The sequence below is a fragment of the Bufo gargarizans genome, chromosome 8, assembly GCF_014858855.1.
Source record: "Bufo gargarizans isolate SCDJY-AF-19 chromosome 8, ASM1485885v1, whole genome shotgun sequence".
Classification (NCBI taxonomy): domain Eukaryota; kingdom Metazoa; phylum Chordata; class Amphibia; order Anura; family Bufonidae; genus Bufo; species Bufo gargarizans.
The window spans coordinates 177,282,189-177,298,492 of NC_058087.1; the positions used below are offsets into that span (position 1 = coordinate 177,282,189).

At 46.9% G+C, this 16,304-nt stretch overlaps 1 protein-coding gene across 1 annotated transcript in view; it reads left to right on the forward strand.

Moving 5' to 3' along the window:
* Positions 1-4,019: 4,019 nt before the first annotated feature.
* The window catches only part of LOC122945878 (coronin-7-like), a 121,026-nt gene continuing 108,741 nt past the window's right edge, over positions 4,020-16,304 (forward strand). Inside the window, exons 1-4 of the mRNA XM_044305152.1 lie at positions 4,020-4,235; positions 9,633-9,729; positions 10,761-10,835; positions 14,518-14,588. Coding sequence (XP_044161087.1) covers positions 4,176-4,235; positions 9,633-9,729; positions 10,761-10,835; positions 14,518-14,588 — 303 coding nt within the window. The 5' untranslated portion in view covers positions 4,020-4,175. The remainder of the gene's footprint in view (positions 4,236-9,632; positions 9,730-10,760; positions 10,836-14,517; positions 14,589-16,304) is intronic.

The following is a 16,304-nucleotide window of genomic DNA, read 5'->3' on the forward strand; positions in this document are numbered from 1 at the left end:
TCGGAGGCAAACTGATGCATTCTGAGCGGATCATTTTCCGTTCAGAATGCATTAGGGTAAAACTGATCCGTTTTGGACCGCGTGTGAGAGCCCTGAATGGATCTCAGAAACGGAAAGCCAAAACGCCAGTGTGAAACGTATACCGTGATGAGTACAATCTGAGCCAAAATGATTCACCTTTGGACTTCATTTGTCCTGCTTTCCATTAGTTTGCAGCTTTTTTGCTTCGCACTAGATCCCACTGTTCTGTCCGGTGAAAAATTTGGAAAGGAACGGAAAGCAGGTCAAATGGAGGCGGAAAGTGAATCATTTAAAATCTGTTTGCCTCGATGAAGTGAATGTGCCTGTCGTTGTATACATTCAAAGACCTATTTTTGGTATTCAGATGTATTACCAGCAGGGCGGGGGCTTTGTCATCCGGTCCTTGCTGTGTTGCATCCGATCTGGGCTTTCGGCGATGAATAGGTTCACTATGGGAGAACCATCATGGGTGGGGCGTATAGAAATTGCAATGTGGACCTACATTGCATCCACTAGATCCTCGTCTTTATTCATAATTATGGCCTATAGACGTCATAGCTAGAGAGCTTCCATGGTTATCCTGAATGGCGCGCTCTCAATGTGGGAGACAGTGCAGCCATGTATTACCACTGATCACTGTGGGCGATATGCACTACTAAGCACTGACGTGGTTATGTTGAAAAAAGCCGCCTGTCAGTTCTATGTCAGTTTTTAACCTACACGTGTGTGAACGAGTCCTTAGATTACAGAAAAATCTCCCCATCTGCCCTAAATGACATTCATGGAGGAACAGTGCCACCAAGTGGCCATAACAGTAGTTGGCATTAGCCGACACTGTTACCATCAATGTTTGCTTTGTTAAGAAGGCTCACGAGATACAGGTTTATAGGCCTCTTGCACACGACCGTATGTATTTTGCGGTCCGCAAAAAATACGGATGACATCCGTGTGCATTCCGTATTTTGCTGAACGGAACAGCTGGCCCCTAATAGAACAGTACTATCCTTGTCCGTTATGCGGACAGTAATAGGACAAGTTCTATCTTTTAGCGGAATGGAAATACGGAGACGGAATGCACATTGAGTAACTTCAGTTTTTTTTGCGGACCCATTAAAATGAATGGTTCCGCATACGGTCCCCAAAAAAACGGAACGGACAGGGAAAGAAAATACGTTTGTGTGCAAGAGGCCTTAATCTGCAAAGTAAATAATTGATGCCTGTCATCTTATATAAAGAGGAGAGAATTTACACGCCCAAAGCCTTATTAAACGGTTTATACTACAGGTCCTTATACTACAGGTCCTTATACTAAAGGTCCTTCTACACGAGTGATGGTCAACAATTGAGTCCTTGTTAAGTAGCAATCACTGTAATGTATGGGGTGAATGATCACTAGTATGATCATTCATCCCAGTACAGTTTACATATTCTCAGCAGCACATCCCCTATTTGTATGAGTAGAGGTGCTGCCAACAAACTGTCACTTTGATGCCCACATACAGGTTCGGACTGGCAACTTAAAGTAGCCCTGGAATAAAATTAAAAGTCGCCCCAATTTTGAAGGTGGGTTAAGACTGACAGAAAGCAAGCAACACAAGTAGATGGGGCCAATACAAGGTTGTCAGGGTCTGTAATACCGCAGTGCAGCACAGAATACTCCCCAGAAGCTTCTCCCTCTGTGGTGGCCATCAATAGCTGCCACGTTCTGTCCTCCTCGAATTGTCTCTAATATGGATATGGAGCAGGGGCTTAGGAGGTGAGATGTGGGCCACAGCACTAAGCCAGCCCCACCATCAGCATGCTGCCGGGACTTCACCTAATAATGGCCCCTATAGTCCCCCCAGTAGTATGTACCTGTCCAGCGGTACTGAGGGGGACTTGGGGAGTCCCGTAGTCTCTATGGCCAGTCCGCCCCTGCCCCAATAAAAGATGTGATCGATGCATGCTCGTTTATTGGCTGATTGCTGGATATGTTTACATGTGGAAAATAATCCCGAATGCTAAAGGGGTTGCCCAAAATATTCTACCTTTTTCAAACCATCCCCTGGATCTGAATACTTTTTTTCATTACATGAAAAATTTAGAAAGTGTGACATGCTTTCTACATATATGTCACTGCTGCCGGCCAATGGCTTCTGCGGTGGCACTGATCACGCGCCATTCCTGCACATGTCACCGCTGAGGCCACTTACTGGCCAGCGGTGGAGACAGGCGCGTAGACAGCGTGTGACCGCTGTCACTGGAAGTCGTTAATTGGCAGCCAGCTGGTGATGAGTGTGTAGACGATGTGTGACCGCTGCCACCTCTGAGTACTTTGATTGGTTGGCAGCGGTGCCATGCGTGTAGATGGCACATCACAGTTCTGGTTTAGTGGGGAGTGGAAGTGGAGGAGAAGGGCGTTCAGCTCTGCAACCAGAGCACTGATGACAGGCGAGTCTTTTTTTTTTAACCCTTTCACCCTGTCTGGCCATATATAAAGAAGTACCTCGTCTCAGAGAACCCCTTTAAAGCCAATGACTGGCTTCAGCGGTGATGTGGCCACAAGCAGCATGTCACCACTAAAGCCAGTCATACTTACGCCAGATGTATACAGTGCGGGGACCGGAAGATAGAAACAGTGAAGGATTGGAGTGCCACGTAGCAGGTAAGTATGAATCTATTTCGGCAGACACTTGCTTATAACTGGAAAACTTTTTTAAAGTTCATCTGTCAGCAGTTTTGTCCCTATGACACTGGCTGACCTGTTACATGTGCACTTGGCAGCTGAAGGCATCTGTGTCGGTCCCATGTTCATATGTGCCCGCATTACTGAGAAAAATTAGGTTTTATTATATGCAAATGAGCCTCTAGGAGCAACGGGGGCGTTGCCCTTACACCTAGAGGCTCTGCTCTCTCTGCAACTGCCGCGCCCTCTGCACTTTGATTGACAGGACCAGGCAGTGTAAACATCTTCCCACCTGGTCCTGTCAATCAAAGTGGGGGTGGCTCGGCAGATGTAGAAAGAGCAGAGCCTCTAGGTGTAACGGTAACGCCCCGGTGCTCCTAGAGGCTAATTTGCATATAATAAAACATCATTTTTCTCAGCAATGCGGGCACATATGAACACGGGACCAACACAGATGCCTTCAGCTGCCAAGTGCACATGTAACAGATCAGTCAGTGTCATAGGTACAAAACTGCTGACAGATGCTCTTTAAGGCTTCATTCACATGGGTGTTGGAGGCTCTGTTAGGGGGGCCCCAAGGCAGATTCCGTGAGAAACACGGGACAAAATAGTACAGCATGCTACGCTTTTTTGGCCGGTAAAATGACGCACAACATGTTGAGGTCAACCCTTTGGATCTCACTGTAGTGGGCCGCCGTCGGTGTTGGTCATGTAATGGATCCGTTTTCAGCTTTTCTTCCTTTTTTCTGCTCCCATGAAGGAAGAAAGGAACATAAATACCCGGTGGAGATGTGAACGAGGCGAACTAAGGTACAAATGACCTCAGTGTCACCACCAAATTCTGTTGTGGACAAACACATCGGTGGAAACGCATATCGTCTCGCAGACAAGCACCAGGAACCTGGTCCAAGAGAGCGCGAATACTCAAACTTCTTCAGGTTTAGGTGCAAATTCACAATATAAGATGTGAAAGGCGCCATGTCTGTCCCTCACACGTCTCCGCTGTCGCCTTCGCCTTTCCATCATCTTCCTCATTCGCTAAAGACACCTTCATTTCAGATGTAAACAAAACTCTCACTGGGACATAATCACTACATATCATTCCACCATTACCACCCCCCGACCACTTTCTGTGTCTCAACAAACTTTATTTAGATAGAGGGCCTATTTACAGTAAAATACGCAAACGTTTAATTAAAAAACAAAAAAACGTACAGACACTGATACCATACACAACACGGGCAGACATCCCCAGAGGATGACAGATGATCTGTCAGACGGGAGCAGACAGGAGCAATAGATTGCATATCGCATCGCTGGACGCTGTCTCAGGGGCTGGGAGGGACTCCAGGGAGTGGAAAGAGTGCGAAAGGAAGAGAGAGAGAGAGCTCATCTGATTGAAAAATCAACGAGACAGCCCATCTCAGGGACTGAGAGACAGTCCAGGCTGTGACAGTCGCTAGAAGGCAGGCTTCCTCTCGGCTCCATCATGAACCGCTTCAAGACCTCCAAATACAAGAACTGCATCCCCAAGATCCCCAAGAAGGAGGTAAGTCGTGAAGATGACAGGGACCTGCAACCTGTGGCTGGTCAGCCTTTGTGGAACTACAACTCCCAGCATGCAGCGCTCGTTGGGAGTTGTTCCAGAGCCCAACAATTGCACTGACAGAGTCCAGGAGTACGCGTGTTGTGGTTATTGCAAGGGGTACACGCAGGGTTAACCTGTGCCTCATGTACAGTAAGAGGGTGTGCATGGGGTGAGGTCACTAATTACACCGCTTACATGTACCTGCAAGACCTGCCCGGGGGCGCTCTTTCGGCTGTGCACTCTCAATTATCCAGACCCAGCCTTTGGACAGGCGCGGCGCTGATCTCAGCTCTTGTGCACGACCAGGAACCTGTTCAGACCTTGAGTATTGATCATTGCGGGCGTGCTCGTCCATAGATCACGCATTGCATTCCTGTGGCAGTATGGAACGTGTAGCATAACGACCGTATGTACTTTGCGGTCCGCAAAAAAATGGCATCAGCAAAAAATTATGCATGACATCCGTGTGCATTCCGTATTTTGCGGAACGGAACAGCTGGCCCCTAATAGAACAGTCATATCCTTGTCCGTAATGCCGACAATAATAGGACATGTTCTATTCTTTTGCGGAACGTAAATATGGACATACGGAAATGGAATGCACACGGAGTCCCTTCAGTTTTTTTGCGGACCCATTGAAATGAATGGTTCTGTATACGGTCCGCAAAAAAACCCGGAACGGACACGGAATGAAAATACGGTCGTATGCATGAGGCTAAGGCTAGGTCTACATGACGACATGTGTTGCGCAACATTTTTTATAATGATAGTCTATGGTGTCGCACTGCGAAATGCAACATGGATTTCAAATGGATTTTTTGTGACTGTCGCGTCACAGTCGCAGTATGTCGCATGTCGCAGTGTGACACCATAGACTATTATTATAAAAAATGTAGAGCGACAAATCTCATCATGTAGACCTAGCCTTAGCCTCATGCATACGACCGTATGGCTTTTTCATTATTCTGCAGTCAGCAAAAAACAGATCAGCAAAAAATACGGATGACGTCCGTGTGCATTCCGTTTTTTGCGGAACGTAACAGCTGGCCCCTGATAGAACATGTCCTAAGGATAGGACTGTTCTATCTTTGAACGTAAATACGAAAACAGAAGTCATACGGAGTACCTTCTGTTTTTTTTTGCGGATCCATTGAAATGAATGGTAGTCTATACGGAACGCAAAAAACGGAACGTAAATGGAAAGCCTAAGGGCTTGTTCACACGACCGTTGCCGTATTGCAGTCCGCATACGGTGGGTCCGCAATATACGGGGCACCGGCCATGTGCATTCCGCATCACGGATGCGGACCCATTCACTTTAATGGGTCCGCAAATCCGGAGGTGCGGAACAACGGAACGGAACCCCATGGAAGCACTACAGAGTGCTTCCGTGGGTTCCGTTCCGTGCCTCCGCACCGCAAAAAGATAGAACTTGCTCTATCTTTTTGCGGAATGGACGGATCGCGGACCCCATTCAAGTCAATGGGGTCGCGATCTGCATGCGGCAGCCCCACGGCCGGGCACGGAGGGGCGATGGTCGTGCGAACGAGCCCTAACGCTGTGGATTCTCCACAGTGGAAAAACTTGCAGAAAATCCGCAGCGTTTACAGTAGCAGCGAAGTGGATGAGATGTAACAAAAAAAATCTCATCCTCACACTACAAAAAAAAAAAAAAAAACAGCCTGAAGAGACCTGCGGGTTTGGAGCTTAATTCCTCTGTGTGTTCTTTTACCCTGCTTTCACACCTGAGCGTTTCTCAAACGCGCGTTTTTGTCGCGCGTTTTTATGCACGTTTTTTGTAATAGTAAACGCGCGTTTGTGTGATTGACTGCAGTGTCCTATGGCCACAAACGCTCGTCAAAACGCCCCAAAGAAGCTCAAGTACTTGATTATGCGTCAGGCGTTTTAACAGCGCGATCGTACGCGCTGTAAAACGCCCAGGTGAGAACCATTCCCATATTGAAGCATTGGTTTTCATGTGTTGAGCGTTTTACAGCGCGTTTGAACGCGCTGTAAAACGCTCAGGTGTGAACTTAGGGTTATGCTACATGCACACGACCGCGCTGTGTTTTTCGGTCCACAAATTGCAAATCTGCAAAACACGGATGCCGCCCGCGTGCGCGCTGCAATTTATGGAATGTGCGCCCATAATAGAAATGCCTAGGTCCGGATGCGTTGCGAATGCGTTCAGTGAAAAATGCGCGATTTTGCAAACAAAGTCATTCAGTTTTGTCTGCGATCGCATTCAGTTTTTATCACGCAGGTGCAATGCGATTTAATGCGTTTTGCACGCGCGTGATAAAAAACTGAATGTATACAAACAACATCTCTTAGCAACCATCCGTGACACTTGCTTGCGGATGCGATTTTCATGCAGCCCCATTCACTTCTATGGGGCCTGCGTTGCGTGAAAATCTCAGAAAATAGAACATGCTGTGATTTTCATGCAACGCACAAGTGATGCGTGAAAACCAACACACATGTACACAGCCCCATTGAAATGAATGGGTCCGGATTCAGTGCGGGCGCAATGCGTTCGAATCACGCATTGCACCCGCGGCGGAATACTCGCTCGTGTGAAAGGGGCCTAAGGCTTTTTTTTTTTTTTTTTGGCGGACCATATGCGGAACCATTCATTTCAATGGGTCCGCAAAAAAAACCCTCTGTGTGCATTCTGTTTCCGTATTTCCGTTCCGCACAAAAATAAAATTTCCTATTATTGTCCGCATAACAGACAAGGATAGGACTGTTCTACTAGGGCAGTGATGGTGAACCTTTTCGAGACCGAGTGCCCAAACTGCAACCTAAACCCACTTATTTATCGCAGAGTGCCAACACGGCAATTTAACCTGAATACCAATATAGTGTATCTTCCATGTACTTTATCATTTAGCTATAATAACTGCTTGTGCCGTTCATAGCGCGCCCTTCGCTGATGAATGGCAGGAAAGGTCTAAGGCTTATTGGTACACCAGGGTGCGGGTGCCCACAGAGAGGGCTCTGAGTGCCGCCTCTGGCACCCGTGCCATAGGTTCGCCATCACTGTACTAGGGGCTGCCCTGCTCAAGAAAGGACATGTCCGCTCTTGGAGCGGTGTCTAGAAAGATTTTGCTCCATTCAGTGGGGATAATTTGTTAACGGGTTTGCAGCATTCACACCAAAAAACCGCAGCAGACACCGGACGGGTTCAATATCCGCACCATGAACGGGACACGTTGATGTCGGTAAGTGACCTAGAATCTCCACCGATCAGCAGAATGTATTTCTCCGGGCGGCCATACGTGCGGCCGGGCCGTTTGCAGCAGCTCAGCCGCATGATTTCTTTCATACTTCGCCGTCTCTAGGTTTTATGTCTCCCCAGGGCTATTGCGTAATTCTAATAACCCATCACTTCCTCTGTTTCATCCCCTTCAGCTGTTTTTGCTACCGTTAGCCCAAAAAAAAGAAGTATAAAAAAATGCCATATAATCATGGAAAGGAAAAATGAGGACAACGAAGCTCTAAAAATATGTGGCTGCCAGTCTCTGGAGCGGTATTGTGTGTAGCCAGGAGCTTGGCACGTAGTCCGCCCACACTAAGCTGCTAGATGTGAAGACCTTCTGTCATCGCTGGCAGCTCAGTAGTACTGGGGGAGCTGCAGATCTTGACATTTCCGGTGTCTTCTTTCTACCGGCATGTCATAAGAATCTCATTTCCTCCTGCGTTTCCTGTGCTGCAGATCAGCCTTCTACTAGTGCCCGGGCAGAACCGATGGCATGCGTATACAGCATAGTGTAAAATCGCACTGCCCAGATAGCCAGAGATGACGTAGGGTGTAATATGGCACGTGTCGAAGTCTACGGTGCCATACTGTACCCCTATGTGCCTCTAATTTCATGCCATATTCCATCACACCCTGTGTTGCTGTAGTATTTTTTGCTAGAAGCATTGCTTACCATATGGCGGCACACATAGTACCCGCAACTGCATAGCAAGGAGCTATAGGGTGCTGCCATATAGGCTTCATGTACACAGGCATGAAGGCTTACCATATGTCGGCACACACAGTACCTACAACTACATAGTATGGAGCTATAGGGGCTCTGTGTGCTGCCATATAGGCTCCATGTACACAGGCATAAAGGCTTACCATGTGGCAGTACACACGGTACGTACAACTACCTAGTACGGAGCTATAGGGGCTCTGTGTGCTGCCATATAGGCTCCATGCACACACACATAAAGACTTACTATATAGCGGCACACACAGTACCTACAACTGCATATTACGGACCTATAGGGACTCTGTGTGCTGCGATATAGGCTTCATGCACACAGGTTTAAAGGCCAAACACTCCTTTGGCTAACAGTTACTTTTTCCAATCCTACCGCCCCTGTATACATGCATGCTGGGGTAGGCCGAGTATGCTGTGTTCTCTGGAGGAAGAGGGGAGCAACCTGCTGCCGGACACCTTTACTGTTCACTTATCATTCTGGAAAATAAGAGGATTGGCCATGTTGAAATCCAGCATGCCTTTCCCCGACCTCAGCAATCTCTGCCAGTCGGGTCGCCCCCGTACCCGTGAAGTTCATCTAAGATCATTATGTTTGGTCATCATTAGTCCGATGTTTTTGGCCACCTCAATAACGCCTCTTGTAGCACGATGGTCTCCGTTGCCTCCGTGTCCTGTGCGCTCGGTCAGTGCTCTTACCTTGTGAGTCAGCAGGGAACATACGTGAACGTGTTCCATCCATGGAAAGTTTCGCCAGGCGGGGAGGCTGCTGACGCAGATGGGGCTGGTTTTCATTTACTAAACCACCGCCGTGACCTAGAAATCCACATGGAAGTATTTTTTAGCTTTGGAGCAGCAGTCCATCAGAATTTCGTGTCTCAAGTCACCCTGCTGCCCGGTCTGTGGAGACCCCAGGGGCAAATCATTATATCTGGGCATGTCCTATATCAGGGGTCACGTCAGCTGTTTGGAAACTACAGTTCCCAGCATGCATACTTGCTCAAGTCTTTCTCCAAGCTCCCATGGAAGTGAATGGAGCATGCTGGGAGTTGTAGTTTAACAGCTAGAGTGTCAGAGATTGCTGACCCCTAAACTATATAGTGACTAAAGACGGCCATACACAAGCACACTGATTTAGTTGGATTTCAACATGCCCAGTCTTTTTGTTCTTGGGGAAATACAGTGAGCTGTTATTAGAGGTGTCTGGCAGCCGACTCACAAGACATGCATGCTCGGTCGATCCAAGCATGCATATGCATGGGGAGAAGGGGGGAGAGAGCCGTCAGCTGCCATACTTGGACAGGGGAGCGCCTCCAATAATACCCGTCCTCTATAGGAACCTTATATCTTGCCTTTCTCTTTCTAGGGTTGGATTGCTGACATCGGAGGTGTTGCGACTACTTCCAGTGGGGACAACATCAAATGTGGACGTAGCCGCATCGTGTATAACACAGACAGCCCAGGTACGTTATTGCTGCATTAGATTGGAAATCTTTCTAAAGTTTCCTGAATCAGGAGAATGTTGATCTAGACCTCTTTTCTTAAAACGGCTGTCCAGGATTTAAATATTGATGATCTATCCTCAGGACAGGTCATCATAGAAACATAGAATGTGTCAGCAGATAAGAACCACTTGGCCCATCTAGTCTTCCCAATATACTAAATACTGTGGATAGCCCCCGGCCCTATCTTATATGAAGGATGGCCTTATGCCTATCCCATGCATGCTTAAACTCCTCCACTGTATTTGCAGCTACCACTTCTGCAGGAAGGCTATTCCATGCATCAGTATCTCATCGGTAGGGGGTCCTCCGGCACCCCTGCTGATGGGATGTTTGAAGAGGCCGCGGCGCTCGGGTGAGGGCTGAGGCCTCTTCAGTTACGTCCGTCGGTCACATGGCCTTTCTGAAGCTCAGTCCCATTAAAATGTAACTGAGCTGCAGTACCCAGCACGGCCACTACACAGTGTACGGCGCTGTGCTTGTAATACTACTTGCGAGAAGTGAGACCAGATATTAAAGGGTTTCTGTCACCAGAATTAACCCTATTAAACTGGCTGACATGTTCTAATGTCAGCAGACCCGAACTCTCCTATTCTTATGCTTATGGATGCGCCCCTTACTGCACAATTTTAACTTTGATGATATGCAAATAAGCCTCTAGGAGTCTAGGAGCGGGGGGGGGGGGGGGGGGGGCGGTTGCTCCTGCTCCTAAAGGCTCCGTTCTCCCATCTCAAGTCACCGTCCTTGATTGACAGGGCCAGCGTTCGTCTTCTCCTGCCGGCCCTGTGTGCTGGATAAATCTATCGCCTGCGCAGTGCTGTTTAGGGTCTGCTGACATTAGCACATCGCTAATGTCAGCCAGCCAGTTAATAAGGGTTAATTCAGATGTGTCTTTAATTCAGATGTGTAAATGACAGTTTGTGTGTAAATTACATTTTGCTCAAACTTTTTGCACCCATTTAATGCCAACCCTATGTGTGATTTATTTTCAGGGGTGTTGGGGATTACCTCCCTAGAAGTGGGGCAAGGAGAGAAGAGGACGTTTTCCCGGCTGCATTGTCACTCGGGTGTGTAGTAGGTAGAAATGAACTAAATGTAACTTAATTAGACAATCACATGGCCCCAAAGAATGATGGGGGGGCCACTGCCAAACCGCATCATATGTCTTTATAGCAGTCAGAACTCCCCTGCTTAGACACCATAGAGTTAAAGGGTCACTAACTTTAAAAAAAAATCTTTTCATATGTCATAGAGGTTTATCAAAAGTTTAGATCGCTGGGGGTCTGAGTGCTGAGACCCCCCCCCCCCCCCCACCAATCCTTAGAACGAGGGGAGAGAAGCACACATATCATGCTTTCTCTCTTTGCTGCTGAGGACGGAATCGAGACGGGCTAATAGACGTCTAAGGAGCCCGTCTTGTGCAGTGAGGAGAGAGAGAGCACGATATGCCAGCTCTTCTCTCCCCTCATTCTAGAGATTGGTGGGAGTCTCAGCGCCTAGACCCCCACCGATCTAAACTTTTGATATACCTTGATTAAAACTTAGTGACCCTTTAAATGAGAAGATATTGACTGTCTGCAGCTGCCACTAGGGGGAGCTAACTGCATACAGATTTATACAGCTCCCACTGAGTGAAGGAGATAAGAGCTTCATGATCCATATTGTCAGGGGCACCAGTGATTTTCGGTCTGACCCCTGTGGTAGGTTTTATATTGAAAATGGTGTGTTTTCGATGTCTAGAAATCTGAACATACGGGGGGACGGTGCGCACGTGCAGTCTACCTTCTCTCTTCCTGTCCAGTGCTGTATGTCTTTGGAACTGCAGAAGCGGGAGGAAGAGAGAAGGGAGACGGCACGTGCACACTGCGCGCGCTATCCCCCGTACAGCTGATCTACGTGGGTGCCGGGTGTTGGACCCCCGACGATCTGATATTGATGGCCTATCCTGAGGATAGGTCATCAATATGAAAAAGCCCGGACAACCTCTTTAATAAACAGACATGTAGCAGCCCAACAAATAAAAAATTAGGGCCGTTAAACCACCATTCTAAATCCCAAAAAAGTCTGATCAATAAGGGGTTAAATAATTATTTCTTATCCACATTATTTGTGACCTGAATGGTGAAAATCCCTACCGGGTATGTTCGGTGCACCCCACACACAGTGATTCATTCCTGTTCATCTTGTTGCCATGGATACAGCGGGGGGAGCGTTTAAATGTAGACCATTTTTTTGGACTAGATGGCGAGTACGGTGCCTTATTTTTGCATGTTTCCATGTAGTTGTGACTTAAAGGGGTTGTCTCATTACGACAAGTTCGCAGGATCGGTGGCTGCATTTAGGGGAGCGTGGGCTCTTGATCGGTGGGGGCCCCAGTGTTCGGACTCTGCCGATTGGGCCCTCACCCCTAGTGTTTCAATCGTATATTAGCCTGTAATCCTGCGATGTCCATTTTGGCTTGTACATGCACCCTCTTAATGTACAGTGCTGCGGAATTTGGAGGCGCTATTATATAAATAATGATTATTATTGTTATTTATCCCCTATTCCGTGGATAGGGAATACGTTGTTCTAATAGGACAAACACTTTAAAGACTGTGGACTCCTTCGGGAGCAGTTTTTTATTATTACATTCTACTTATCTTGGGCTAAAAGTAACTTTTTCCAATTGTTCTCTGCAGACGCTTCTCCATCTCGGTGAATCCATCACTGCATTCTGTAGACCTTAGCTCTAGTTTCCTGACAGGTGATAAACACTTAGTGAATGAGTGTTAATGAACGGTTAGGAAAGTAAAGATAAGAGCTACGGACTGAGCTGATTCACCTAGAAGAAGGAACAGTCTGCAGGAAACTGAAAGCAGTGGAGGAAGAACTGGTAAAAATGTTTGAAAAAACTGATGTTTTTTGCCCAAAATAAGGTTACTTTCACACTAACGTTTTGGCTTTCCGTTTGTGAGATCCGTTCAGGGCTCTCACAAGCGGTCCAAAACGGATCAGTTTGCATTCTGAATGGAAAAGGATCCGCTTAGAATGCATCAGTTTCCCTTCGTTCCGTCTCCATTCCGCTCTGGAGGCTGCTTGCAGCGTCTTGGTGTCCGTCTGACGAAACTGAGCCAAACGGATCCGTCCTGACGCACAATGTAAGTCAATGGGGACAGATCCGTTTTCTCTGGCGCGATAGAAGACGGATCCGTCCCTCATTGACTTTCAGTGGTGTTCAAGACATGGCTATAGACGACATAACACAACCGGATCCATTCATGACGGATGCATGCGGTTGTATTATTGTAACGGAAGCGTTTTTGCAGATCCATGACGGATCCGCAAAAAACGCTAGTGTGAAAGTAGCCTAAGTAGAACGTAATAATTAAAAAAGTTAAACTTCCCTAAAAGGTGTTCATAGCCTTTAACATATTCCATTTTGAAGGTGTGCTATAACTATTTTGCAGACATAACACACAATGTGAGATAGGTGGTCGCACCCGACCTACTCTCTAATTACTCAGTGGTCTCGACAATTTAAACTTATACTGAACTGAGTGTACCTTAATGAGAAATAATACGTAACTTTTATTTTTCTCTTGTTAAAATAAGTGAGACAGTATTAATAAGAATCTTCTGTACGCATTTCTTTTGTTAATGGAGGGGGCTCATTTACAATTGGCCCTTTTATCTTGTAGTTGGTTTGCGGTGGGGGTAGCTTAGCAGGGTATAGTTTGCTTGGAGTGCTCTATGGTCTCTGCTCAAATCCGCCAAGTTTTACTGACCCTCATCATCTAGTTTAGAGCGGGGAAAGACTGACAGGCTGTAGCCTGAGTACTCGCCCTGAAAAGAGCGACGATTTGTGGCCACTGCCTTTTCAAACACAGACGCTCTGCACAGCACAAATCGTTCCCTGATGAGCCATTTAATCATGGCGAAACGCGTTGGTTCGTGCTTGTAGTTAGTAGAGAGGAGAGGGACTACTAAATCAAGCCCGAGGTTCCAGCAGCTGGAGGTCGCTCTTTTCAGGGCGAGCGCTCCGACTACAGCCTGTCCCCGATGAGGACAGTAAAACTTGGCGGATTTGAGCAGAGACCAGAGAGCACTCCAAGTAAACTATACCCTGCTAAGCTACCCCCACCGCAAACCAGCTACAAGATAACAGGGCCAATTGTAAATGAGCCCCCCTCCATTAACAAAAGAAATGCGTACAGTAGTGCGTACAGAAGATTCTTATTAATACTGTTTCACTTTTTTGCAGACATGCCCCAAAGTTATTAATGTTTTTTCCAGTTGTGAGAAGTTATTCTCTATCCACAGGATGGGGGGATAACTATTATCAGCGGTAGGACCCCCAACTACACGAGAAGGTCAAACCTGTATCTCTCGGAGATTAGGCATGCGCACCGCCACACCATTCATCTCTATGGAAGTTCTGGAAATAGCAGAGCACTGTTCTCATCTCAGCTATTTCCTGACCATTCGTAGAAATGAATGGCGTGGCAGTACGCATGCCCGACCAGCCACTCCATTCATTTTGGGGTGACCCAGAGTGATATGGGGGTCCCCGTTCTCATGATCGGTGGAGGCCCCAGCACTAGGAGCCCCACTGATCGAATAGTTATCCCGTGGATAGGGAATAACTTCTCACAACCAGAGTACCCCTTTAAGCGCATGGTTGTGTGTGGTTTTTCATTTATCACTTTAATTTAGATTTCTCATTTGACCACCATCTGCATCTCACTTTTTTTTCTGTCTCTCCCTCAGACGTGGTGACAGATTTTGCATTTTCACCATTTGATGACAAACTCCTGGCCACTGGATCTTCTGACCAGTCTGTGAGTGGTAACATCCCATGATCTCCCTGCGTATGGTTTTAGAGCAGCGGCAGGTCTTCTAGAAGATTATACAATTCATTATAATTCATCTGCACTTAGCAATGCTCAGTTTAAGGGGACACTTTACAGGCCGTTTTCTGAAAGTACACATATTTTCCGAATAAAGGGTATTAATAAAATACTTCACATGACTGCCCTTGCATATTAATAAACAAAGGAGAAGCAACATTACACTTAAATGATTTGTGTACAACACAAATAAAGGGCATATAACTTCTTTCTGCAGCTCCTTATGTGTTGCTACCATCAAGAGAACAGAATGTTAATTGTTTCAGGTCTGACCTTATAATGCACTTTGTTTATTAAAGCCAGTATTACACCTTCTAATTTTTCAGCAGATGATCGCTAACAAGCGTTCATATGAACAGAACGCTCGTTAGCGATCATCTTGCAGTGTAATACTGCCACCGATTGCCTGATGGACAAGCAAACGCTTGTTAATCGGGCAATCCATCTCTTTCGACATGTAAAAAAATTATCGTTTGTGGAAATATGTATGTTTCTTTTATTCTCATAACTTCTATAATAAAAAGACAATTATACCCCAAATTTTTTTTATCGTTTACAGACGGCAGAGCGTGGTGTCTAATTACGATCTGCCACTGGCGAACCACAATACAGCATGGGGACGAGTGATGGCGTAGCCATCGCTCCCCCCCCCAATGCTGTGGAGGAGATCGCTGCACGTAATGGCAGCGGTCTCCTCTGCTAGTGAGCAGACGATTGTTGACAATGGGGGCATATCGCTAGGAAATGCCCCCATTGTCTGATAGGTGTTGGACCCGCACCTATCTCGTAAACAGAGAACATTCATTTCTAAGGGGCCGCCAAAAATAGCTGAGCGCTGGCTCGGCTATTTCCGTCGCCCCCCATAGAAATGAATTGGAGCGGTGGCCTTGCTTGGTCTCGGGTTAAGCTTTGTTTTAGAGATAGATTGTGGGTCCCACCTCTGACACCTGCACCTATCAGACTGATATGCCCCCATTGTCTGAGATAAAAATCGCCCTTTTACTCTTTACAAAAGATCTTTGCTTGCTGTTGGTGAGTGTAGACGGGGTTTTCCCTACATCTAGAGGCTTAAAGGGCATCTGTCATCAGTTTTGTACCTATGACACTGGCTGACCTGTTACTTGTGCACTTGGCAACTGAAGGCATCTGTGTTGGTCTCATGTTCATATGTTCCTGCATTGCTGAGAAAAATTAAGTTTTAATATATGCAAATGAGCCTCTTGGAGCAACGGAGGCGTTGTCATTACACATAGAGGCTCAGCTCCTCTGGACTTTGATTGACAGGGCCAGGTGTGATGACATTTGCACAGCCTGGCCCTGTCCAAAGTGCAGAGGGAGCGGCAGTTGCAGAGAGAGCAGAGCCTCTAGGTGTAATGGTAACGCCCCCGTTGCTCCTAGAGGCTCATTTGCATATATTAAAACATTTTTCTCAGCAATGCGGGCACATATGAACATGGGACCAACACAGATGCCTTCAGCTGCCAAGCGCACATGTAACAGGTCAGCCAGTGTCCTAGGTACAAATCTGCTGACAGATGCCCTTTAAATCATGTCCTGATGCCCTTTAAATCATGTCCTGATGCCAAACAAGTAAGGCTCTGTTGCTGTCCATCTGTACGAGTGGTACATGATCAGAGTAGGTTTTCA